Source organism: Haematobia irritans, chromosome 5, assembly GCF_050003625.1.
Source record: "Haematobia irritans isolate KBUSLIRL chromosome 5, ASM5000362v1, whole genome shotgun sequence".
Classification (NCBI taxonomy): domain Eukaryota; kingdom Metazoa; phylum Arthropoda; class Insecta; order Diptera; family Muscidae; genus Haematobia; species Haematobia irritans.
Window position 1 is genome coordinate 101,276,617 of NC_134401.1, and position 27,144 is coordinate 101,303,760.

Consider the following 27,144-nt stretch of genomic DNA (forward strand, 5'->3'; position numbering starts at 1 on the left):
TGATTGAATACGGTAAATGGAAAAATAATAACTAGGATGGATTAATCTAAGGGAAATGGCCCTCTGTGCTATTTTTGTAGCAAAAGAATGGACGTGACGCGTACAATCCTACCCAGGCCAGCCTGGTATCAGGTGAAAGGGCGCGACGTGTACTTAAAGGTTTCTATGTTTAAAAACAATCCAGAAAATTGTGTTTTTTTTTCAATACTAACTACGATCGAAATATAAATCAAAAGGACCTAAATTGGGATTTTCGGATAAACCTAAAGCTGATTTTTCAAAAAAAAGGTTATTTGCACACCCTAGTATATACGCATCAAATTTCAGACGGATAGTATGAAATTTGCAATACCATCGGACCGACGTTAATAACAACTACTTGTACAAAGTTTCATGTACATACACAGAAAAAATTTCCGTAGTTAAACTAACGCTAAATTTAACTTATTTTTATTGGAAAAAATTTATTTGCTTGTAGTTAAATTTTATTATTTTTATCGAAATTTTCCAAAGCTTAATGACATACTTAAAACTTTTTTAAGTATGTCTCAAAATTTTTATGAACTAAACGTGAGTATAAAGTTCAATGACAGTACACATAAGTTCAATATGAACTAAAGCAAAAGAAGATTTTCGTACGATTCACAAAAATAGTAAGAATGAACTACTGTATGGTTAAAATGGTCATGATTTGGCGCCAATGATTTTCTTCTTTACTTTTAGTTACTTTTTTATACCCTCCACCATAGGATGGGGTATATTACCTTTGTCATTCCGTTTGTAACACATCGAAATATTGCTCTAAGACACCATAAAGTATATATATTCTGGGTCGTGGTGAAATTCTGAGTCGATCTGAGTATGTCCGTCCGTCCGTCCGTCTGTTTGAAATCACGCTAACTTCCGAATGAAACAAGCTATCGACTTGAAACTTGGCACAAGTAGTTGTTATTGATGTAGGTCGGATGGTATTGCAAATCAGCCATATCGGTCCACTTTTACGTATAGCCCCCATATAAACGGACCCTCAGATTTGGCTTGCGGAGCCTCTAAGAGAAGCATATTTCATCCGATCCGGCTGAAATTTGGTACATGGTGTTTGCATATGGTCTATAATAACCTCGCAAAAATTGGTCCACATCGGTCCATAATTATATATAGCCCCCATATAAACCGATCCCCAGATTTGGCTTGCGGAGGCTCAAAGAGAAACAAATTTCATCCGTTTCGGCTGAAATTTGGTACATGGTGTAAGTATATGGTCTCTAACAACTATGCAAAAATTGGTCCACATCGGTTCATAATTATATATAGCCCCCATATAAACCGATCCCCAGATTTGGCTTGCGAAGCCTCTAAGAGAAGCAAATTTCATCCGATCCGGTTGAAATTTGGAACATGGTGTTAGTATAACATATGGTATCTAACAACGTGCCAGAATTTTTCCATATCGGTCCATAATTATATATAGCCCCCATATAAACCGTTTTCCAGATTTGACCTCCGGAGCATCTTGGAGGAGCAAAATTCATCCGATGCGGTTCAAATGTGGAACGTGGTGTTAGTATATGGTCTCTAAGATCCATGCAAAAATTGGTCCACATAGGTTCATAATTATATATAGCCCCCATATAAACCGATCCTCAGATTTGGCTTACGGAGCCTCTAAGAGAAGCAAATTTCATCCGATCCGGTTGAAATTTGGAACATGGTGTTAGTATATGGTCTCTAACAACCGTGCCAGAATTGGTCCATATCGGTCCATAATTATATATAGCCCCCATATAAACCGTTTTCTAGATTTGCCCTCCGGAGCATCTTGGAGGAGCCAAATTCATCCGATGCGGTTCAAATGTGGAACGTGGTGTTAGTATATGGTATCTAACATCCATGCAAAAATTGGTCCACATAGGTTCATAATTATATATAGCCCCCATATAAACCGATCCTCAGATTTGGCTTACGGAGCCTCTAAGAGAAGCAAATTTCATCCGATCCGGTTGAAATTTGGAACATGGTGTTAGTATATGGTCTCTAACAACCGTGCCAGAATTGGTCCATATCGGTCCCCCATATAAACCGTTTTCTAGATTTGACCTCCGGAGCATCTTGGAGGAGCAAAATTCATCCGATGCGGTTCAAATGTGGAACGTGGTGTTAGTATATGGTATCTAACATCCATGCAAAAATTGGTCCACATAGGTTCATAATTATATAAAGCCCCCATATAAACCGATCCTCAGATTTGGCTTACGGAGCCTCTAAGAGAAGCAAATTTCATCCGATCCGGTTGAAATTTGGAACATGGTTTTAGTATATGGTCTCTAGCAACCGTGCCAGAATTGGTCCATATCGGTCCATAACTATATATAGCCTCCATATAAACCGTTCTCCAGATTTGACCTCCGGAGCCTCTTGGAGAAGCAAAATTCATCCGATCCGGTTCAAATTTGGAACGTGGTGTTAGTATATGGTATCTAACATCCATGCAAAAATTGGTCCACATAGGTTCATAATTATATATAGCCCCCATATAAACCGATCCCCAGATTTGGCTCGCGGAGCCTCTACGAGAAGCAAATTTCATCCGATCCGGTTGAAATTTGGAACATGGTGTTAGTATATGGTCTCTAACAACTGTGCCAGAATTGGTCCATATCGGTCCATAATTATATATAGCCCCCATATAAACCGATCCCCAGATTTGACCTCCGGAGCCTCTTGGAGGACCAAAATTCATCCGATCCGGTTCAAATTTGGAACGTGGTGTTAGTATATGGCTGCTAACAACCATTCCAAAATTGGTCCATATCGGTCTATAGTTATATATAGCCGATCCACAATCACACAAAAATTGGTCCATATCGGTTCATAATCATGGTTGCCACTCGAGCCAAAAATAATCTACCAAAATTTTTTTCTATAGAAATTTTTTTCAAAATTTTATTTCTATAGAAAATTTTGTCAAAAATTTATTTCTATAGAAAATTTTGTTAAAGTTTTATTTTTATAGAAAATTTTGTTAAAATTTCATTTCTATAGAAAATTTTGTCAAAACTTTATTTCTATAAAAAATTTTGTCAAAAGTTTATTTCTATTGAAAATTTTGTCAAAATTTTTTTTCTATAGAAAATACAGTCGAAGCTCTGTTTAACGAATATCCCATTTAGCGAAAATCCAATTTAACGAACGTCCAAATTCATAACATTGAGTATTCTAAATAACGAACGGTTGAACAAAATTTACGTTCGATTTAACGAAAACGCTTTTAATCTTAAGAAAATTGACAACTAAAAACCAGCAATATTTCACGATTGTGAGAGTGGCTTAAGTCCTTCGGAAATGTCCACAAAGTACGGCATTCCCAAGGTATTTAGATTCCATCAAATGTTTGGAAACACAAATTCAATGGCCGGATAACTAGGTAAATTTAGGTTAGATAGAGAGACAGCTTCGCTACGGAAAATGGATATACCCCAGAACCGGTACAGGACTACTCCCTGATGTGAATGGACCAGTCCCAGACCTGGTCGAAACGTATGGACGGGACCGATCATTTTAACACGGGTTTGTCATTGACTGTGTACATTTACATTGTAGGACACGGCTTGAACTCATTCCAAAGGACATGACCTAGGAGAACTTAGTAGGACTAGACAGGTCCTCATTAACCAGTCCGGGACAAACCCTTATTTGGCGCATCCCAATTACACAAGGATGGGAAAAATTTGGAATATGCTGACCCATTGGTAAATGTCTAGATCCAATCAATAGAGAATATAAATCAATAAATTATATGCAAATCTAAAACCTGCACGGATGAAAAAGACTGTTTTTCATATGTTTGGCTATAAACATTATATGTTTGGAACACAAATTTTTAAACACAATATTTTTGAGTGCAAGCATATAATGTTCATAAACTAGCATAACATGTGTGGGACATATATGTTAATATGTTAGAACATAAAATGTTTGTAAATATAATATGCTTGGATGCAAACATATATTAATTTAGAAATAGCCTATAAACATATATGTGTTTAGTAGCTTGGAGCGCTATTTAACAGGGAGCGATATTGAATTAAGTTGGTGGTTGTTGCTTGTTATTACAAAATTAACATTTTATTTTTCCTTGGGCAATTGATCAGCTACTTCTTTGATCCTTACAAACTGTGTGGTCCGCTGTTCGAATCCCCGTCCGGCAAAAGGTAAAATTAAAATAAAAAAAAAATCATACAATTGAATAGTTTCTTCTACAATGTTTGTATTACAGAAAAAGGTGCTAAGAACTAAAAAATCTCGTGGAAGTGAGAAAGATGTGGGGGAATATACAATTGGGCAGAAACAAAATTTTGAGCATTCAGGTCGAAAACCTATGTTGTTAGCACCTATATTACCTGTTTATTTTCATAATTCATTATGATTGTAAATATATAAATAAATAAATAAAATTTTGAGCACAATATTGTTTGGGAGATTTTTTTAAGCATATAATATTTTTGGGTGCAAAATGCTTCCAAACATATTATATGTTCACATAATAACATATTGTTTTTTGGAAGACAACATTATTGAATTTGGATGCAAAAATACAAAATGTTTGGAACTTAGACTACCCAAACATATATTGTTTAGACCAATATGCTTTCAAACTATTATATATTGGAAGAGATCAAACATATAAATGTTTGGGCAATAGCCAAAAATGTATATGCTTGAAGCAAAATATGTTTGGGAGTATATGTTACAGAAGCGATTTTTTGTGAGCGTGTGTGACAAACTGGTGCACTGGCACTAGTCCTGTGATAGGTGGTAATATGCACCAAATTTTCGTAGGATCGCCAGTTGGGCAGGTGGTGAATTTTTCTCTTATTAATGAGTGCTACCAGATTGTATATTTATCTCAATGACAAATAACCTCCTTCTTATAGCTGAAGAGAAACTATGAAATGCACAGGAATATCAGCATAATTACATAGAGGGATAAATTACCGCTGAAAAACTTTCTTGGTGTTCGGCCGAAACTGTAATCTAGCGTTGAGAGTACATCTATGCCGACAGGAGCAGCAGAGTAATAGTGTAATAATAGTTATGCCTGGCCCATCTTGAAACTGGGGACTGGAAACAAATCAGGGAATTCGTCTAAGAAGGTATTTTCATGGGTGTATACAGGCTCTCCTGAGACAGCGAATCTTGGATCCTCTTTTCAACCTAACCTAGATATGTATATCAAGCTCATCAGTTTTTAAGGATTATTTAAAGTAATATTTTTTTAAATGCCTGTGTAGTTTAATTTTGCCACATTCTTCTGAATTTTTACTCATCTGGTAAAAAAAACTACGATTTTCAATAAAAGTTAACATTTAATATTCCCGTTCGATTTAACGAATATTTCTAAATAACGAAAGGGCCTGACAATATATCGTTCGTTAAACCGAGCTTCAACTGTATTGTCAAAATTTTATTTCTGTAGAAAATTTTGTTAAAATTTTATTTTTATAGAAAAATTTGTCAAAAATTTATTTCTATAAAAAATTTTGTCAAAAGTTTATTTCTATAGAAAATTTTGTCAAAATTTTTCTTCTATAGAAAATTTTGTCAAAATTTTATTTCTATAGAAAATTTTGTTAAAATTTCATTTCTATAGAAAATTTTGTTAAAATTTTATTTCTATAGAAAATTTTGTCAAAATTTTATTTTTATAGAAAATTTTGTCAAAAAATTTTTTCTATAGAAAATTTTGTTAAAATTTTATTTTTATAGAAAATTTTGTTAAAATTTCATTTCTGTAGAAAATTTTGTCAATTTTTTTTTTCTATAGAAAATTTTGTCAAAACTTTATTTCTATAGAAAAATTTTGTCAAAATTTTATTTCTATAGAAAATTTTGTCATACTGAATTATGTTATATACGTATTTAATCGGTCTTTTTTAATTTAGTATATACCACGTATGGACTTACTGATAATTTAGAAGACGGTGTTAGGAGGGTTTAAGATACATACCTTGACATCGGCAAGCGTTACCGCAACCCAAGTAATTCATTTGTGGATGGCAGTGTTCAGAAGAAGTTTCTACGCAATCCATGGTGGAGGGTACATAAGCTTCGGCCTGGCCGAACTTACGTCTATATATACTTGTTTGCAGTCAAGATGTAAAAAAGGCAACAATCTTTAAGACAATTTCATTAATTTTAAAGAATTTTTCTGAATTATTAAAGTCAAGTTGACCTTAGTCCAAAAACATTTTCTTTCATGTTGTAATACCCATTTTTAAGTCCAATCACTTAATTATAAAGAAAAAGCGTCTTCATTGAAAAGTTTATTGACTTTTGGACAAGGAAAACAATTTTATATGATAGAAAAGCGTTTTTTTGCTAAGCAAAATTTGCATTCGTATTTTAAGGACATGAAATCTTTGGCCTCACGACTGTGTAATTACAATGCTTAAGAGTAAAATTCATTGTATATGATACAAATTTTCACTATACCCAGAGAAGGAATATGATCACCTTAAAAATATGTCAGTAGCAAATTGTTATTTTTATACGGGGAACATGAAGCATGTTTGTGGCAACAATGTTATTTTCTCAGAAATTAACATGGTTTGGCGAGAAAAAATATCTTTCCGATAAAAATGTTTCATGTTCCCCATCCAAAATAACATTATGCTCTTGAGAAGGAATATGATCACCTCAAACATATTTCAAGAGCAAATTGTTATTTTCAGACGGGGAACATGTAACATGTTTGTCGCAAACATATTATTTTCTCGGAAATTAACATGGTTTGGCGAGAAAAAATATCTTTCCGATAAAAATGTGTCATGGACCCCGTCCAAAATGATATCATGCTCTTGAAACATATCGGATGTCCTCATATTCTTTCTTTGCATGTGTACTTTCAGATCAAAAGTTGGGAATTCAAACCACTTTTTGTGAAGTAACTCCACTTCTTTTATGCTGCAAAAATATGCCAAAGTACATAATATACAAAATATTCTGCTGGCCACTCTACATGCCCCTGTAACCACATACCTGTCAACATAGACTTCACCGTCGGTATCCACAAAAACCGGTATCTGATGTTGAGGGTTTAGCTGTAATTGAAACAATTGAATGAAATTCAATATGAATTTTTGTGGTTTTTTCACAGTAAATTTGTGACGCAGTTTTTCTTACCTTTAAAAATTCTTCGCTTAAATGTTCTTTTTGTGAGAAGTCAACAAATCTAATAAATAAATAAATAAAGTAAGTAATAATAAATAAATAAAAAACATAAATAAAAAAATAAAGAAACATTAAAAAAAATTAAATAAATAAATAAAAAATTATTGCATTTGTATCTTAAAAAATTATGTAATTTATGGATAGATGAAACTATCCTGATTTTATTGTAGACAAACTCACTTTAGATCTAAATCTAGGCCTATTAATTTGGCTGTTATCATACATGCTCTAGCCGGTGGACTAAACAGGGCATAGTACAATGTGGGTTTAGCCATTTCTTTTGTATACGATTTTTGTTTATATATTTTGTCTGTTTTATTTCTATTCACTTTGTGTTTTAAAAGTGGGACACGAATTCAACGAACTGTTCTTGACTATGAATGAAGAGAAACTAAAGTGGTGAATGTATTCTACATTGCTTTTGAAGCAACATGTGCAAAACCAAAAAACAAATGCATTAATTCTATAGTAGACTAAGTCAATTTTGTTTTTATACCCATCACAATGATGCCAAAGATTTCATGTCTTTAACATTCGAATGCGAGTGTTGCTTAGCATAGATTCGTTTTCTACCATTTTCTTCATATGTTATCAAAGTCCTTTAGAAACGTGTTAAAAACAACTTAAATTTCCAAATTCATACTGGACTTCAAGTACAAACTATGTTATGTCCTATTTTCGAATGACTTTTTTGCTTTGCAGTCCAGGTACAAAAAGTTAACCAATTTAAAGACGAATTTATTAATTTTGAAGAATTTTTCAGAATTATTAAAGTCAAGTTGAAATTTTTCTTTTATATAAAAATAACCAATTTTAAGTCGAATCACTTACCCACCCAGCAAAAAAAAAATTGGAAGTTATTCCACAAACATTTCTTTTAAAGCCCATCCCAGAATCCCCCATCGAGTTTTTCCAACTTCCGATGCAGTCCTTTTGGACAAGTCCACAAACATTTCTTCTAAAGAGCATCGCGGGATCCCCCAATGATTTTTTTCCACTTCCGATGCAGTCCTTTTGGACAAGTACACAAACATTTCTTCTAAAGCGCATCTTGGGATCCCCCAATGATTTTTTTCTACTTCCGATGCAGTCCTTGTGGACAAGTATTAGAAAGTACGCAATCAGGCTATTTTATGTGCAAATTTTGGACAATTCAATTTTACAAAATAATAGAAAACTAATAAAAAAATTAAAAAAAAAAGAAAATAAATAAAAAAGTAAAAAAATAATAAAAATAAAAAATAAATTTCATCCCCGCTGGGATTTGAACCTCTGCCATTTGACTTTTTCGCTTTCATAGAAGTTCTTTTGAGAACGTTTTGCAAATTACGAGAATTTTTAATTTTTTTGTTGATTTTTAATGGAAAAAATATATTTATACGAAAATATATGCCGAAAATAAAAAATAAAAACGATGCATAACAAAAAAAAAATATTTTTTTAGAAAAATATTTGATAAAAAATTGCCGCTGGTGAGATTTGAACCTGCGTTTCTTATTTTTTCGTTCATACTAATAAAGAACATCTCGAGAAGCAATTAAAATGTTATTCCTTGGTGTCGTATTACGATCATATCACAAACATTTGAATTGACCTTTCGAAGCTTTATGTTCAATGGCGTTTGTGGCTGAGTGTGCTAAGGCGTTCTGTTATGGTGCCAGTAAACCCAGGTTCAATCCCTGGTCGGAGCGAAAAAGTTTTTCAAATTGTAACAAGTATATACGGCCGTAAGTTCGGCCAGGCCGAATCTTATGTACCCTCCACCATGGATTGCGTAGAAACTTATACGAAAGACTGTCATCCACAAATTTCAACACATGGTTATTAAATATCATATACTACCACCACGTACCAAATTTCAACCAGATCGGATGAATTTTGCTTCTCCAAAAGGCACCGGAGGTCAAATCTGGGGATCGGTTTATATGAGAGCTATATATTATTATGGACTGATAGCAACTAATTGCTGCATGGTTGTTGGATATCCTATACTAACATCACGTACCAAATTTCAACAGAATGGGAAGAATTTTGCTCTTCCAAGGTGCTCCGGAGGTCAAATCTGAGGATCGGTTTATATGGGGCCTATATATAATTATGGACCGATATCGACCAATTTTTGCATATTAACATCACGTACCAAATTTCAACTGAATCAGATAAATTTTGGTCTTCCAAGAGGCTCCGGAGGCCAAATCTGGTGATCGGTTTATATGGGGGCTATATATAATTATGGACCGATATGGACCAATTTTCGCATGGTTGTTAGAGACCATGTACTAACACCATGTACCAAATTTCAGCCGGATCGGATGAAATTTGCTTCTCTTAGAGGCTCCGCAAGCCAAATCGGGGGATCGGTTTATATGGGGGCTATATATAATTATGGACCGATGTGAACCAATTTTTGCATGGTTGTTAGAGACCATATACTAACACCATGTACCAAATTTCAGCCGGATCGGATGAAATTTGCTTCTCTTAGAGGCTCCGCAAGCCAAATCGGGGGATCGGTTTATATGGGGGCTATATATAATTATGGACCGATATGGAGCAATTTTTGCATGGTTGTTAGAGACCATGTACTAACACCATGTACCAAATTTCAGCCGGATCGGATGAAATTTGCTTCTCTTAGAGGCTCCGCAAACCAAATCGGGGGATCGGTTTATATGGGGGCTATACATAATTATGGACCGATGTGAACCAATTTTTGCATGGTTGTTAGAGACCATATACTGACAACATATACCAAATTTCAGTCGGATCGGATGAAATTTGCTTCTCTTAGAGGCCTCGCAAGCCAAATTTGGGGGTCCGTTTATATGGGGGCTATACGTAAAAGTGGACCGATATGGCCCATTTGCAATACCATCCGACCTACATCAATAACAACTACTTGTGCCATGTTTCAAGTCGATAGCTTGTTTGGTTCGGAAGTTAGCGTGATTTCAACAGACGGACGGACGGACGGACGGACATGCTCAGATCGACTCGGAATTTCTCCACGACCCAGAATATATATACTTTATGGGGTCTTAGAGCAATATTTCGATGTGTTACAAACGGAATGACAAAGTTAATATACCCCCCATCCTATGGTGGAGGGTATAAAAATTAGATAATAGGAAAATGATAGTGTAATAAAACATATGGATGAAAAAAAAGTGAAATTGGCTGAAAAACTTTTTTTTCGCTTTTTAAATTTCTTCATTCAAATTAACTTCCAGAGCACAACATCTAAAGCAATGCAAACGATCCAAAAAGGGAGTACTTCCGTCCTATGACAAGCCCATGTAAAATTCATTGGAGATGATCCAAGTTTGCACTCCTTCCGGATCACAGATTGGGGATCCAAACTACTTTTTTGAAAGCTCTTTTTTTGCTGGGCAGCAAAAAAAGCGTCACCAATAAAGTAATGAAAATGTTCTTTTTGGATCCTGAAGTGGTGCAAAATTGACGCAGAAGCGATGAATTTAACATGGGCTTGTCATAGGACAGAAGTCCTCCATTTCAACAGCCGGTGCACTGAATTTGCATCAGTTCTTTATGTGTGATCCGAATTCAATGTTTTGGATGTAAATTAAAAAATTCTGTGATATTTTGTCAAATAAATAATTTTCATAATTTTTTATAATTTTTAATGGATTCTAAAGCTTGTCGGAAACGTTTGACCTCAAATAACTGTTTGGCTGACAAGTCCCCGGTCTAACAAAGAAAAACACATGTTTTTGTCAAAATTCGTTTTTATTATTCAACATAGTTCCCTTAAAGAACGATACAACGATTATAACCTTCCATTTTTTTATACCATTTTGTATAAAGGGTGATACGGTCAAAATTTGGCCAATATAAACTTGACGTATTTCTTTAAATTTTGCATTTAAAAAACCTGAACACCCCTCATTTTGAAGGTGTGTGTCACTCTTCAGTTGTCAAAATGTCGTCCAAGCAAGAAGAGCAGCGTATCAAAATTTTGCTCGCGCATCGCGAAAATCCGAGCTACTCGCACGCAAAGCTGGCAAAATCGTTAAAAGTTGCCAAATCAACCGTTACAAATGTAATTAAAGTGTTTGGGGAACGTTTGTCGACAGCCAGGAAGTCTGGATCGGGGGGAAATCGAAAACCGGAAGCCGCTGAGACGACAAAGAGAGTTGCCGGTAGTTTCAAGCGAAACCCTAACCTCTCTCTCCGAGATGCCGCAAATAAGCAGGGTGCATCGTCTACAACCGTGCATCGAGCCAAAAAACGAGCCGGACTATCGACTTACAAGAAGGTAGTGACTCTAAATCGGGATGATAAACAAAATTCGGTCAAAATTTTAAGACGTAAGAATTTTTTTCTGGTTGTATCTGAAAAGATACAGTGCGCATTTATGGGTTAATTGATGTTTGTGATTGATGCTACAATTTCTTTGATTGAGATTTTTTTTGTATTAATAACTATTTTGATTGATAGTGCCATTTGGTAATCATTGCTTATCCATAATATTGTTAGGAGTCATAAATCCAAAAGTCATGATAATATCCTTTATATTTTGAAACCAACTTCTAAAATATTTCACTTTTTATTAAAATCGAAACCATCATAGCTTCCATTCAATCTGCAAAAAAAAAAACAGTTTTTCGATTTAGCATATTGTGCAATCAATGCATTTATATGGATTTGCTGAGTAGTTTACAGTAGAGAGAATTTCTTTTCGGCTGTACTCTCTTAGTCAGGTTAAGGCAAAGACTCTTTAAACTAATACACAGCTGTGCCATTGCAAAACTTAAGCGCTAGATGTCTCTGCCAAAATAATGTTATGAGGCTTACATCGATGTATGTCTCAAATGCTTTGGCCGTTTTACCAATAATATATGAAATCAAAAATCAATCATAAAATTATTTATATCAAATAATTTCTTAATTGGACAAATTAATTTTTTAATTGATTATGGTGATTGATACTATCATCTATGTGATTGAAGAAATTTCAATTAAAAATTAAATGGATCAATTAAATTCGTGATTGAAGATAAAAATTATTTATTTCTCTGCAGTGCTAACTTGGTAGCAATTAGAGTGATAAAAAAACCGGGTTTTTTTAATTCGGTTTATCTCGATTTTGAAAAACCGGACTCATCTCCAAAACCGGTGGACGATGTGTTTTGAAACAAATAACCGGTTCAGCCGGTATTTCATGAAAGTACGTAAGTTTAAAAGGCAAGTCTGATTTTATTGTCACAAAAAATCAACGGGAAAAAGAAATCCGATAATTTATTAAAAGTTGGGCACATTTTTTTAATTTAAATGTACGTTGCAACTATTTGGAAGTATTAGCATTGCAGTTTATTAAAAACCCCAGATTTAACAGGTTGGCTGATAAGTCCCCGGTCTGACACATAGATAGCGTCGCTAGTAATAAATGCATATTATTTTTATATAGTACCAATTAGTTTGTGAGATAGAGCGTCTTTTGTTAAGCAACTTTTGTTATTGTGAAAAAATGGAAAAAAAGGAATTTCGTGATTTGATAAAATACTGTTTTCTGAAGGGAAAAAATACGGTGGAAGCAAAAACTTGGCTTGATAATGAGTTTCCGGACTCTGCCCCAGGGAAATCAACAATAATTGATTGGTATGCAAAATTCAAGCGTAGTAAAATGAGCACGGAGAACGGTGAACGCAGTGGACGCCCGAAAGAGGTGGTTAGGTTGGAGTGTTTGAAGGTCGAAATCGCGGCAAAACGGCCCCATATGAAGAAGAAAAAAGTGTTGTTCCACCAAGACAACGCACCGTGCCACAAGTCATTGAGAACGATGGCAAAAATTCATGAATTGGGCTTCGAATTGCTTCCCCACCCAGCGTATTCTCCAGATCTGGCCCCCAGCGACTTTTTCTTGTTCTCATACCTCAAAAGGATGCTCGCAGGGAAAAAAATTTGGCTGCAATGAAGAGGTGATCGCCGAAACTGAGGCCTATTTTGAGGCAAAACTGAAGGAGTACTACCAAAATGGTATCAAAAAATTGGAAGGTCGTTATAATCATTGTATCGCTCTTGAAGGGACCTATGTTGAATAATAAAAACGAATTTTGACAAAAAAAAATGTGTTTTTCTTTGTTAGACCGGGGACTTATCAGCCAACCTGTTATATGCTTAAACTTGGTGTTAAATTGGCAATTTTACAATGTAAATATAAAAACCGAAAGCCGGTTGTTGGGGCGTTGAAAACACCGGTTCTACCGTTCCACCGAAAATGGGGTTATCACGAAACCGATGATCGGTGTAAGTCGATAAACCGGTCCACCGGTTTTGGTCACTCTAGTAACAATTCATACTTACCTAGTGATAAATGATACTACAAATTAATTACTCGTTTTTTCGGTTTCTTTATTTAGCAAATTATTGCAGTATAAGAAATTATACGTTTAAGTTCGTTTTTGGTTTTCTTGTATTGGTTTATACCCTCATTTTGTTTTTTTTTGTTTTCTTTGCAATTTCAGTTAATTTCTTTTTAAGATTACATTAAGCTACATACATACATAGAATGTTCATTGTTGTTGTTGTTGTGGTTTGTTGTTTAGGCTATGCTTCAATTTTTAGTTTAATTTTAATTTTAAATTTTTATTCATTTTGTTTGTTGTTGTCTTTTGGTGGTTGTGTTTGCAAGTGATTTCTCTTTAATTTTGTAGATGCTAAATTTTTCGTGTTTTTGTTTTCGTTCGTTTATTCTCGATTTCATTTATATTTACCCCATTACAAATTAGGTTACAAATTGTGTATTCCCTTAGATATTGATTTAATTATACAATAATAACTGATTTATTTCTATTTTTTAACTTATAATGTTGCATAAAGCTCAGACAAGTGTTTGATGATAGTTTTTCCTTTTATCCCTTTTGAGAGGATTTAAAACAAAAAAAGACACTCACAAATTAAATTATTTTCTAGCTTTTTAAATAAGCTGCTATTTAACATTTCTTCTTAGATGAGTAAGCATTTTTGTGGTGGTGTGGAAAATAACATAGGGTGGTGGAGCTAGGAAAATGAAAAGTGATTTAATAAAATTTTAAAAAATTTATTAAATTACTTTTTAATTTAGTTTTGATGATAATGATGATTGTTTCATGTTTTGTTTTTGTAGATTTTATGTCGTTGATATAGATTTTTTTTCTAAATTGTTCCTTTTTTCCACTCATAGGAATTAGCGGAGCTATTCAAGGTATAGTTGTTATTGAACTAATTTGTTAATTTTCCAATGATACACTTATGTATTTTCATTGTGATTATGTATATAATTTGTTTTTAATATATTCTGTATAAATGTAAAATAAATATCATTCATTATAGGCTATTTTATACAAAGCGAATCGGTGAAATTACACCCATGTTCAAAAAACAAAAAAGAGAACTAAAATACATAAACTGAGCATAAGACCTTAGTTGTCATAGCCATTAAATCAATTTTAATTGTAACTCAATAAAGAATAAATAAATAAAATAAATAAAATACATAAACTAATAGAATATACAGATAAATAAAATTGAATTAATTGAATTCAATTTTAATTTAATAACGTTAAATTTAGTTTTTTTTTTTATTAAATACGAGAATTAAAATAGTTTAACCAATAGGAGATAAAATTTCTAAATTAGGACATTTGTAAGAATATTTGTTATAAAGAGAAGATTATTAAATTTAATTTAATTAGAATAGGCTTGATTTTTATAATAAATACAGCTGTTGAGGCTGTTGAAGCAAATATTAAATGAGTAACATAACTTGTAGAACGTCAGTGCAGTGTTGCCAGAAGTAGGGGAAATTCCCTACATGTAGGTTATTTTCTAAAATTTAGCGTCTTGTAGGGAGGTATGAACACAATGTAGGGACTTTTTCACTCAAGACAATTTTTACATTTTGGTTGCTCCAGAGCAGAAATAGAAAATTTTGTAAAAATTTTATATCTATAGAATATTTTGTCAAAATTTTATTTCTATAGAACTTTTCTGTCACAATTTTATTTCTATAGAAAATTTTGTCAAATTTTTATTTCTATAGAAAATTTTGTCAAAATTTTATTTCTATAGAAAATTTTGTTAAAATTCTATTTCTATAGAAAATTTTGTTTCTATAGAAATTTTTGTCTAACTTTTATTTCTATAGAAAATTTTGTCTGAATTTTATTTATATAGAAAATTTTGTCAAAATTTTATATTTATAAAAAATGTTGTCAAATTTTCATTTCTATAGAAAATTTTGTCAAAATTTTGTTTCTATAGAAAATTTTGTTAAAATTCTATTTCTATAGAAATTTTTGTCTAAACTTTATTTCTATAGAAAATTTTGTCTAAATTTTTTTCTATAGAAAATTTTGTCAAAATTTTATATTTATAAAAAATTTTGTCAAAATTGTATTCCCATAGAAAATTTTGTCAAAATTTTAGGTTTGTAGAAAATTTTGTCAAAATTTTAGGTTTGTAGAAAATTTTGTCAAAATTTTATTTCTATAGAAAGTTTTGTCAAAGTTTTATTTCTATAGATAATTTTATTTATATAGACAATTTTGACAAAATTTTATTGTTGTCACAATTTTATTTCTATAGAAAATTTTGTGAATATTTTATTTCTATATATTTTTTTTTTAATTTTATTTCTATAGAAAATTTTGTCAAAATTGTATTCCCAAAAAATTTTATTTCTATAGAAAGTTTTGTCAAAGTTTTATTTCTATAGAAAATTTTATTTATATAGAAAATTTTGACAAAATTTTATTTCTATAGAAAATTTTATCAAAATTTTATTTGTATAAAAAACGTTGTCATAATTTTATTTCTATAGAATTTTGTGAATATTTTTGTCAAAATTTTATTTCTATAAAAAATTTTGTTACAATTTTATTGCTGTAGAAAATTTTATTTCTATAGAAAATTTTGTCAAAATTTTATTTCTATAAAAATTTTTGTTAAAATTTTATTTCTATAGAAAATTTTGTCAAAATTTTATTTCTATAAAAAATGTTGTGAATATTTTATTTCTATAGAAAATTTTGTGAATATTTTATTTCTATAAAAATATTTGTTAAAATTTTATTTTTATAGACAATTTTGTTAAAATTGTATTCCCATAGAAAATTTTGTGAAAATTTTATTTATATAAAAAATTTAGTCAAAATTTTATTTATGTAGTAAATTTTGAAAAAATCTTATTTCTATAGAAAATATTGACAAAATTTCATTTTTAAAGAAAATTTTGTCAAAATTTTATTTTTATAAAAATTTTTCTTAAATTTTTTTTTCTATAGAAAATTTTGTCAAAATTTTATTTGTATAGAAAATTTTATCAAAAGTTTATATCTGTAAAATATTAACCACAATTTTATTTCTATAGAAAATTTTGTAAATATTTTATTTCTAAAAAAATTGTATTCCCATAGAAAATTTTGTCAACATTTTGTTTCTATAGAAAATTTTGTCAAAATTTTATATCTATAGAATTTTTTTGTCACAATTTTATTTCTATAGAAAATTTTAGTCTAAATTTTATTTCTATAGAAAATTTTGTCAAAATTGTATTCCCATAGAAAATTTTGTCAAAATTTTATTTCTATAGAAAATTGTGTGAAAATTTTATTTCTATAAAATTTTTTGTTAAAATTTTTTTCTATAAAAAATTTTGTCCAAATTGTATACCCATAGAAAATTTTGTCAAAATTGTATTCCTATAGAAAATTTTGTCACAATTTTATTTCTATAGAAAATTTTGTGAATATTTTATTTCTATAAAATTTTTTGTTAAAATTTTATTTCTATAAAAAATTTTGTCAAAATTGTATACCCATGGAAAATTTTGTCAAAATGTTATTTCTATAGAAAGTTTTGTCAAAGTTTTATTTCTAAAGAAAATTTTGATAAAATTTTGACAAAATTTTCTTTAGAAATAAAACTTTGACAAAACTTTCTATAAAAATAAAATTTTCTATAGAAATAAAAATTTGACAAAATTTTCTATAGAAATAAAATTGTGACAAAACAGTTCTATAGAAATAAAATTTTCACAAAATTTTACATAGAAATAAAATTGTGACAAAAAAATTCTATAGATATAAAATTTTGACAAAATTTTCTATAGAAACAAAATGTTGACAAAATTTTCTATGGGAATACAATTTTGACAAAATTTTATTTCTATAAAAAATTTTGACAAAATTTTATTTTGATAGAAAATGTTGTCAAAATTTTATTTCTATAAAAAATTTTTGTTTCAATTTTATTGCTATAGAAAATTCCCTCAAAATTTTATTTCTATAGAAAATTTTGTAAAAATTTTATTTCTATAAAAATTTTTTTCAAAATTTTATTTCTATAAAAATTTTTTTCAAAATTTTATTTATATAGAAAATTTTGGCAAAATTTTATTTCTTTAAAAAATTTTGACAAAATTTTATTTTTATAGAAAACTGTGTGAATATTTTATTTCTATACAAATATTTGTTAGAGTTTTATTTCTATAGAAAATTTTGTCAAAATTGTATTCCCATAGAAAATTTTGTAAAAAATTTAGATTTATAGAAAATTTTGTCGAAATTTTATTTCTATAGAAAGTTTTGTCAAAGTTTTATTTCTATAGAAAATTTTGTAAAAATGTTATTTCTATAAAAATTTTTGTTAAAATTTTTATTTCTATAGAAAATTTTGTCAAATATTTATTTCTATAGAAAGTTTTGTCAGTTTTATTTCTATAGAAAATTTGTCAAAAATTTATTTCTATAAAAAATTTTGTTACAATTTTATTGCTATAGAAAATTTTATTTCTATAGAAAATTTTGTCAAAATTTTATTTCTATAGAAAGTTTTGTAAAAATTTTATTTCTATAGAAAATTTTGTAAAAATTTTATTTCTATAGAAAATTGTGTCAAAATTTTATATATATAGAAAATTTTGTCAAAATTTTATTTCTATAGAAAATTTTGTGAATATGTTAATTCTATAGAAAATTGTGTCAAAATTTTATTTATATAGAAATATTTTGGCATAATTTTATTTCTATAGAAAATTTTGACAAAATTTTATTTTTATAGAAAATTTTGTCAAAATTTTATTTTTTTCGTAATCAAAAGGTCGAATAAAATAAGGAAAACAAATTATTAAAATTTTATTTCTATAAAAATTTTTGTTAAAATTTTATTTCTATAAAAATTTTTGTTAAAATTTTATTTCTATAGAAAATTTTGTCAAAATTTTAGTTGCATAGAAACTTTTCTCAATTTTTTTGTTCCATAGAAATTTTTTTCACAATTTTATTTTTTAGGGGAATTTAAAATATATTTTTTGGGAATGTAGGGGAAAGTAGGGAACTTTTTTGTCTTTGCAGGGTAAACCGAAAAATTTCCCTGGCAATACTGACGGTTAGTGTCAAACTATTCGTAGAAGCTTGAAAGCCAGTGGATTAGTAGCCAAGGCTTAAACCGCTTTTGACGAAACAAAAATCAATCGAATGGGGTTGATGGATGACAAGGGACGTCATTGAAAAGAGCGAAATATGTGCCAAACATTAAAATTTGAAATGGATTGGTGATGTCTTTGTGGAAACCAGCTTGGAGTTGTTTGCCAAATAAGAGGTAAAATATGTGCTGAAGACTATATCAGTATATACTATACATATACTATATCATGAAGATTGGATTGGAACCGGGACAAAACGACACCTTTTTGTTGCAGACTGCATAAAGGACTAAAACGTGGTTTGAAGAGAATGGGGATAAAGCTTTTAGATTGACCTCCCCAATCGTCCGCTTTAAACTCAATCGAAAATCTTTGATCTATTTCAAAATTTAAATTACAGTGGTGCGTATGATTTATAATTTGATATGTGACTAAAATAAAATTCCTCATACGCACAGTGTTCACAATAATTTAAAACAAGTATACGCTACCAAACTACGAGAATTTATCTTTGGAATTCTAATACTATAGATTACCCCTTAAGTGCATAAGGTCACCGATTCCTCCGAAAAAATATATAATATGCAAAATGGTAAATAAATGCAGATTTTCTGCATACCACATTTTTGTCAAAAAAAAAAAAAAAATTAATAGTGGTTGTATCTTAAAAAATACTGTGCGAATTTACAAATAAATAATTTGATTTTAGTAGAGAATAGAAATATGTTTTTATCAACATTACTTTCATCTCCGGTAAATATTATTTAACCCTTTCGCTACCAAAATAAATCTACTGTTAAAAACTTTCTTCTGTTTTTACTTGTACCGACAGCATGTAGAATAAATTTGTAATTTTGAGGACCTATCTCAATTACTACAAGACCTATACGAGTGTGTTCTGAAAATTTGATTCTTGAATTCTGGCATAACAGCCTTACGAAAATAAGCGCTATTTGGCCTATAATATCGTCTGAAGTGTTAGAAAAAATACAAAAAAGAACCCGAACAAATATCAGCTATAGTTTTTGTATAAATGTCCATTTACCAGAGACGTACAGTCGAAAAATGGTCGTATTTTTCGTTTATTGTTAAAGAAGTTTATAAAAATGAATTCTAGTGCTCACCAATATGAAAAATATTTATAGCTTATTTAGACTAAAGCTTCTACTTTAAAAGAACATCGAGAAATAAATCGAAACTAACTGGAGAAATATAGTTTGGTGCCTTTTTCGAATGTCCTCCTCTATGGACATCGGTAGTCAAAGGGTTAACTTAAAATTTGTAGTTTTTTTTTTTTATTTTTGGTCAAGATTAGATTTTAATTTTTGACTGCATATTACTCAGATGCACAACAAATTTTCCCGTAACATATTTTTACAAATAGCACTATGATGTCTTAAATACAACAAACTTTCATAGAATTCGGTCAAATTTTTAAGCCATAAGAATTTTTTTCTGGTTGTATCTTAAAAGATACAGTGCACATTTATGGGTTAACTAATTTAAACAAAAAATATATATTCACTTAAAAATAAATGTTTGTTCTAATTATTCTAATTGACTAGTTGGACGGAAATCGGGTGTCGAGCATAAAACAAATATAAATGGAAATGTAAATGTGAATGAGAATAAACAAAATTATCATATGTGATAAAATAGTTATTTATAAGCCATTTTACATATTACTATAGACTATAATGAATGATATTTATACTTGTTTCTTTTAAATAAATCTAGTATTTTAATAATTTATTCAGTACTTCCTATAACATAATAAGTAATGCCATCATCTATGAACATTGTGAAAAGGTGAACGTAAATAAGCTTTTCATCATCTGGCATAAAGGTAGATAATATAAGCACGTTGTTGGTCAAATACAATCAGTGTTGGCTGTCATGTATGGTTACAAAATCACTTGTTCCTAAATTGGAATGTTTTTCGACTCGAAATAGATTGACTAATGCACGGACGGACAGACAGAATAATCTCCTGAGTCAATTGGAATATCCCAGCAAACAAATTTGGAAGTTGTTCCAAAGGCACAACTTTAAAAGCACTTCCAAATATTCCCTCCCAAAGATGTTCTTTATTTTAACTACACAGGAAGTGTTTTTGATTCAATTTTTTTAAACTAGCTTTTTATACCCTGCGCCACACTTTGGAACAGGGTATTATAAGTTAGTGCATATGTTTGTAACACCCAGAAGGAGACGAGATAGACACATGGTGTCTTTGGCAATAATGCTCAGGGTGGGTCCCTGAGTCGATATAACCATGTCCGTCTGTCCGTCTTTCCGTCCGTCCGTCCGTCCCTCTGTCTGTGAACACATTTTTGTGATCAAAGTCTAGGTCGCAATTTAAGTCCAATCGTTCCTAATTTGGGTCAGAATAGAACCCTATTGATTTTGGAAGAAATCGGTTCAGATTTTGATATAGCTCCCATATCTATCGTTCGCCCGATATGGACTTATATGGCCCCAGAAGCCAGATTTTTGGCCGAATTTGGTTAAAATTTTGCACTAGGAGTACAATTAGTAGTATAGTCAAGTGTGCAAAATTTGATTGAAATCGGTTAAGATTTAGATATAGCTCCTATATATATCTTTCGCCCGATATGGACTAATATGGTCCTAAAAGCCAGAGTTTTGGCCCAATTTGGTTTAAATTTTGCACAGGGAGTAGATTTAGCATTGTAGCTATGCGTGCCAAATTTGGTTGAAATCGATTCAGATTTAGATATATCTCCCATATATATCTTTCGCCCGATATGGACTAATATGGTCCTAGAAGCCAGAGTTTTGGCCCAATTTGTTTGAAATTTTTCACTAGGAGTACAATTAGTAGTGCAGTTAAGTGTGCAAAATTTGATTGAAATCGGATATGGACTAATATGGTTCTAATAGCCAGAGTTTTGGCCCAATTTGGTTGAAATTTTCCACAGAGAGTAGATTTAGCATTGTAGCTACGCGTGCCAAATTTGATTGAAATCGGTTCAGATGTATATGTAGCTCCCATATATAGCTTTCGCCCGATTTACACTCATATGAACATAGAGGCCAATTTTTTACTCCGATTTAGTTGAAATTTTGCACAGGGAGTAGAATTAGCATTGTAGCCATGCGTGCCAAATTGGGTTGAAATCGGTTTAGATTTAGACATAGCTCCCACATATATGTTTTTCTGATTTCGACAAAAATGGTCAAAATACCAACATTTTCCTTGTAAAATCGCCACTGCTTAGTCGAAAAATTGTAAAAATGACTCTAATTTTCCTAAACTTCTAATACATATATATCGAGCGATAAATCATAAATAAACTTTTGCTTCAGATTTAAATGTTTCCCATAATCTTTTACTAACATTTTGTTCCACCCTAGTGCATTAGCCGACTTAAATTTTGAGTCTATAGATTTTGGAGAAGTCTATCAAATTCTGTCCAAATCGAGTGATATTGAAATGTATGTATTTGGGACAAACCTTTATATATAGCACCCAACACATTTGACGGATGTGATATGGTATCGAAAATTTAGATCTACAAAGTGGTGCAGGGTATAATATAGTCGGCCCCGCCCGACTTTAGACTTTCCTTACTTGTTTTTTTTTTTTTTTTTTTTTTTATAATTTTAATAAGACATTTTAAATTAGTTTGTTTCAAAGGGAGTAAGAATTAATAAAATGGTACAAATTATTTAAATTTTGTCAAAAAAAAAAATTCCAAATCCATTCTAGACAAATTGCAAATTTTTGAAAATATTTGAGGTCAAACGTTTTAGACAAGCGTTAGAATGCATTAAAAATCATAAAAAATTATAAAAATTATTTACTTGGCAAAATATCACACAATTTTATAATTCACATCCAACACATTGAATTCGGACCACACCTTAAGAAGTGATGCAAATTCAGTGTAACGGCAGTTGAAATGGTGGACATCCGTCCTATGACAAGCCCATGTTAAATTTATCGCTTCTGCGGCAATTTAGGACCACTTCCGGGTCAAAAAAGAACATTTTCACTAGTTTTTTTTGGCTACGTTTTTTTTTGCCGGGATGTTATATTTTTACGCAGCATAATACTATGATGATTTATTCTATAAAATAAATAAGATTGATTTTTTGACCAGGTTTATCTGGATCCATCGTAGATTGAAAATTTTCTAAGATCAGAATTCCAAGCGTATATCACAAAATACTATTGACATTTTTCGTTTATTACTTCCACTTTTGAAAAATATGTTTAATTTATTGGTTACCCAGTAAAAAACAGCGTCGCCAAAAAAGTAGTGAAAATATTCTTTTTGTATCCGGAGGAGGTGTAAATTTGGCGCAGAAACGATGAATTTAACATGGACTTGTCCATTTCAATAGCCGTAGCACTGAATTTGCATCACTTCTTGACCCTTTCACTACCGAAATAAACCTAATGTTAAAAACTTTAATTTTTCTTCTGTTTTTACTTGTACTAACAGCATGTAGAACAAAAAATTGCCATTTTGAAAACCTACCCCAATTACTTCGAGAGCTATGTGAGCTTGTTCTGAAAATTTGATTGTTGAATTGTGACCAAATGGCCTTACCAAAATAATCGCTATTTGACCTATAATATCGTTCAAAGTGTGAGAAAAAAATACAAAAAAGAATCCGAAAAAGTATCAGCTATAGTTTTTGTATGAATGTCCATTTACTTGGAAACATATAGTAGAAAAATTGTCTAAAATTTTCGTATTTTTCATTTATTGCTAAAGAATTTTATAAAAAAATGTATTTTAGACCTCACCAATATGGAAAATATTTATAGCTTATTTAGATTAAAGCCACTTCATTAAAATAACATCGAGAAATAAATCGAAACTAAGTGGGAAAATAGAATTTGGTGTCTTTTTCGAATGTCCTTCATTGGTAGTGAAAGGGTTAAGGTGTGGCACGAATTCAATGTGTTGGATGTGAATTAAAAATTTTTGTAATATTTTGTAATATTTTTTTTTAAATTTTTTATGATTTCTAATGCTTTTATGAAACATTTGATTTCAAATATTTTCAAAAATTTACAAATTTTCTAGACGGGATTTAGCATTTTTATACCCACCACCATAGAATGGTGACGAGGCTATAATAAGTTTGTCATTGCGTTTGCAACACATCGAAATATCGATTTCCCACTATATAAAGTATATATATTCTTGATCAGGGAGAAATTCTAAGATGATATAACCATGTCCGTCTGTTTGTCTGTCTGTCTGTCTGTCTGTCTGTTATAATCACGCTACAGTCTTCAATAATGAAGTAATCGTTCTGAAATTTTGCACAAACACGTCTTTTGTCTGCAGGCAGGTCAATTTCGAAGATGGGCTATATCGGTCCAGGGTTTGATATGGTCCCTATATAAAACGACCTCCCGATTTGGGGTCTTGGGCTTGGGCCGTAGTTTTTGTCCAATCTGCCTGAAATTGGAAATCTAGAGGTACTTTAGGACCATACAGAGGTGTGCCAAAAATGGTGAGTATCGATCCATGTATTGGTATAGCCCCCATATAGACCGATCTCTTACAGAAACCGTAGTTTTTATCTAATTTGTCTGAAATTGGAAATCTAGAGGTTTTGGTATAGCCCCCATCTCCTTCTTGGGTTTATAGAATCCGTAGTTTTTATTCAATTTACCTGAAATTGAAAATCTAGAGGTATTGTAGGACCACAAATACATGTACCGAAAATGGCGTGCATTGGTCAATGTTTTGGTATATCCCCCATATAGACCGATCTCACGAGTTTTCTACTTGGGCTTATAGTTTTTATCGAATTTGCATGAAATTTGAACGGTGCGCCGAAAATTGTGATTATCAGTCAATGTTTTAGTATAGCCCCCATATAGACCGACCTTCCGATTTAACTCCTAGAAACTGTAGTTTTTATCCGATTTGCCTGAAATTGTAAATATACTGGTATTTTAGACTCACAAAAACCTGTATCGGATTTAGTTTTTATCGGTCCATTTGGTAAGAACTATATATAGACCGATTTCACTTCTTGAGGGTATAGAAGGCGCACTGATCATGAAAAATACTTGAAACTGAATGTAAAAATGTCCAGATTTTACTTCTCATAATCATTTAAATAATGGGGGTCCATTTGGTAAGACCTTTCCCGATTTCACTTCTTGAGGGTATAGAAGGCGCACTGATCATGAAAAATGCTTGAAACTGAATGTAAAAATTCCAGATTTTACTTCTCGTAATCATTTAAATAATGGTGGTAAAAATCTACAGATTCTAGATTTCAAATAAAGTCGTTATTTCATAATTTTCTTGCACATTTACAAGAGATGTTAATGATTCCTCTAAAATTCAGACAAAAATGGTTCTTATAAATCCAGAATTTAATATAGTCTTCATAGGTAAAATCTTTAAATTTATCTTCGGGAAGGGTACTAGTTAAACTGCTCTGTTTGGGAGAATATCTGTCATCAAACCCCCCTGAAATTTCAAAGTAAACTATTATATTTGATTCATGGTGGTGGGTATTTCAGATTCGGTCCGGCCAAACCTACTGCTGTATAAAGGGTGATACGGTAAAAATTTGGTCAATATAAACTTGACGTATTTCTTTCAATTTTGCATTTAAAAAACCTGAAAACCCCTCATTTTGAAGGTGTATGTGTGTAGAATGTTGCTCCTATTTGGATTTTGGAATTCACTCTTCAGTTGTCAAAATGCCGTCCAAGCAAGAAGAGCAGCGTATCAAAATTTTACTCGCGCATCGCGAAAATCCGAGCTACTCGCACGCAAAGCTGGCAAAATCGCTAAAAGTTGCCAAATCAACCGTTACAAATGTAACTAAACTGTTTGGGGAACGTTTGTCGACAGCCAGGAAGTCTGGATCGGGGAGAAATCGGAAACCGGAAGCCGCTGAGACGACAAAGAGAGTTGCCGGTAGTTTCAAGCGAAACCCTAACCTCTCTCTCCGAGATGCCGCAAATAAGCTGGGTGTATCGTCTACAACCGTGCATCGAGCCAAAAAAACGAGCCGGACTATCGACTTACAAGAAGGTAGTGACTCCAAATCGCGATGATAAACAAAATACGACGGCCAAAGCGCGATCACGGAGGCTGTACACGACGATGCTGACGAAGTTTGACTGCGTGGTAATGGACGACGAAACCTACGTCAAAGCCGACTACAAGCAGCTTCCGGGACAGGAGTTTTATACGGCAAAAGGAAGGGGAAAGGTAGCAGATATTTTCAAGCACATAAAACTGTTAAAGTTCGCAAAGAAATATCTGGTTTGGCAAGCCATCTGTACCTGTGGTTTGAAAAGCAGCATTTTCATAACTTCCGGGACTGCCAACCAAGAAATTTACGTGAAATAGTGTTTGAATAAACGTCTGCTGCCTTTCCTGAAGAAACACGGTTGTTCCGTACTGTTTTGGCCGGATTTGGCATCTTGCCATTACGGTAAAAAGGCCATGGAGAGCTAAGGACGAGCAGCAGTTCAAGGCAAACTGGCTTTCTGCGGCGAAGAAGGTGGACATGGTGACTGTACAAAATCTGATGGCAGGTGTCAAGCGTGAGGCCCGGCAATTCGGATTTGGGAAAGCGAAAGCCTAACTGAATATTTTTCCTGAATTTTATACTAATTGAACTTTAAATTTAATTTGATTTTTTAAATAAACGATTTCACCGATTTACACGCGTTTTCCCTTGACCAAATTTTGACCGTATCACCCTTTATATTTATTTTTTAATAATTTGTACCATTTTATTAATTCGTATTCGGTTTTTAACCTATTTGAGACAAAAACAAGTATATACGGCCGTAAGTTCGGCCAGGCCGAACCATGGATTGCATAGAATTTGTACTAAAGACTGTCATCCACAATCGAATTACTTGGGTTGCGGTAACATTTGCCGATGGCAAGGAATCTTAAAACTTCTTAACACCGTCTTCCAAATTGTAGGATAGTCCATACGGCGGTATATATTAAACCGATTAAATACGTATATAATTCAGTTTGATAAAATCTTGACAAAATTTTGTATAGTAATAAAATCTTGACAAAATTTTGTATAGTAATAAAATTTTGACAAAATTTTCTATAGAAATAACATCTTGACAAAATTTTGTATAGAAATAAAATTTTGACAAAATTTTCTATAGAAATTAAATTTTTACAAAATTTTCTATAAAAATAAAATCTTACCAAAATTTTGTATAGTAATAACATTTTGACAAAATTTTCTATATGTTAGAAATAAAATTTTGGCAGATTATTTTTGGGGATCGGCTATATATAACTATAGACCGGTATGGAAAAATTTTGACATGGTTGTTAGCGGCCATATACTAGCGCTATGTGCCAAATTTCACCACGTACCAAATTTCAACTGGATCGGATGAATTTTGCTCCTCCAAGAGCTCCGGGGGTCAAATCTGGGGATCGGTTTAAATGGCGGTTATATATAATTAAGACCGGTATGGACCAATTTTTGCT

The 27,144-nt window shown here is 31.5% G+C and overlaps 1 protein-coding gene across 1 annotated transcript in view; it reads right to left on the reverse strand.

Annotated features, from left to right (window-relative positions):
• Positions 1–7,610, reverse strand: part of GstE13 (Glutathione S transferase E13) — a 14,802-nt gene extending 7,192 nt beyond the window's left edge. Inside the window, exons 1-3 of the mRNA XM_075312127.1 lie at positions 7,411–7,610; positions 7,183–7,231; positions 7,039–7,100 (exon numbers count right to left, since the gene is read on the reverse strand). Of these exons, the coding sequence (XP_075168242.1) occupies positions 7,039–7,100; positions 7,183–7,231; positions 7,411–7,505 (206 nt within the window). The 5' untranslated portion in view covers positions 7,506–7,610. The remainder of the gene's footprint in view (positions 1–7,038; positions 7,101–7,182; positions 7,232–7,410) is intronic.
• Positions 7,611–27,144: the final 19,534 nt, after the last annotated feature.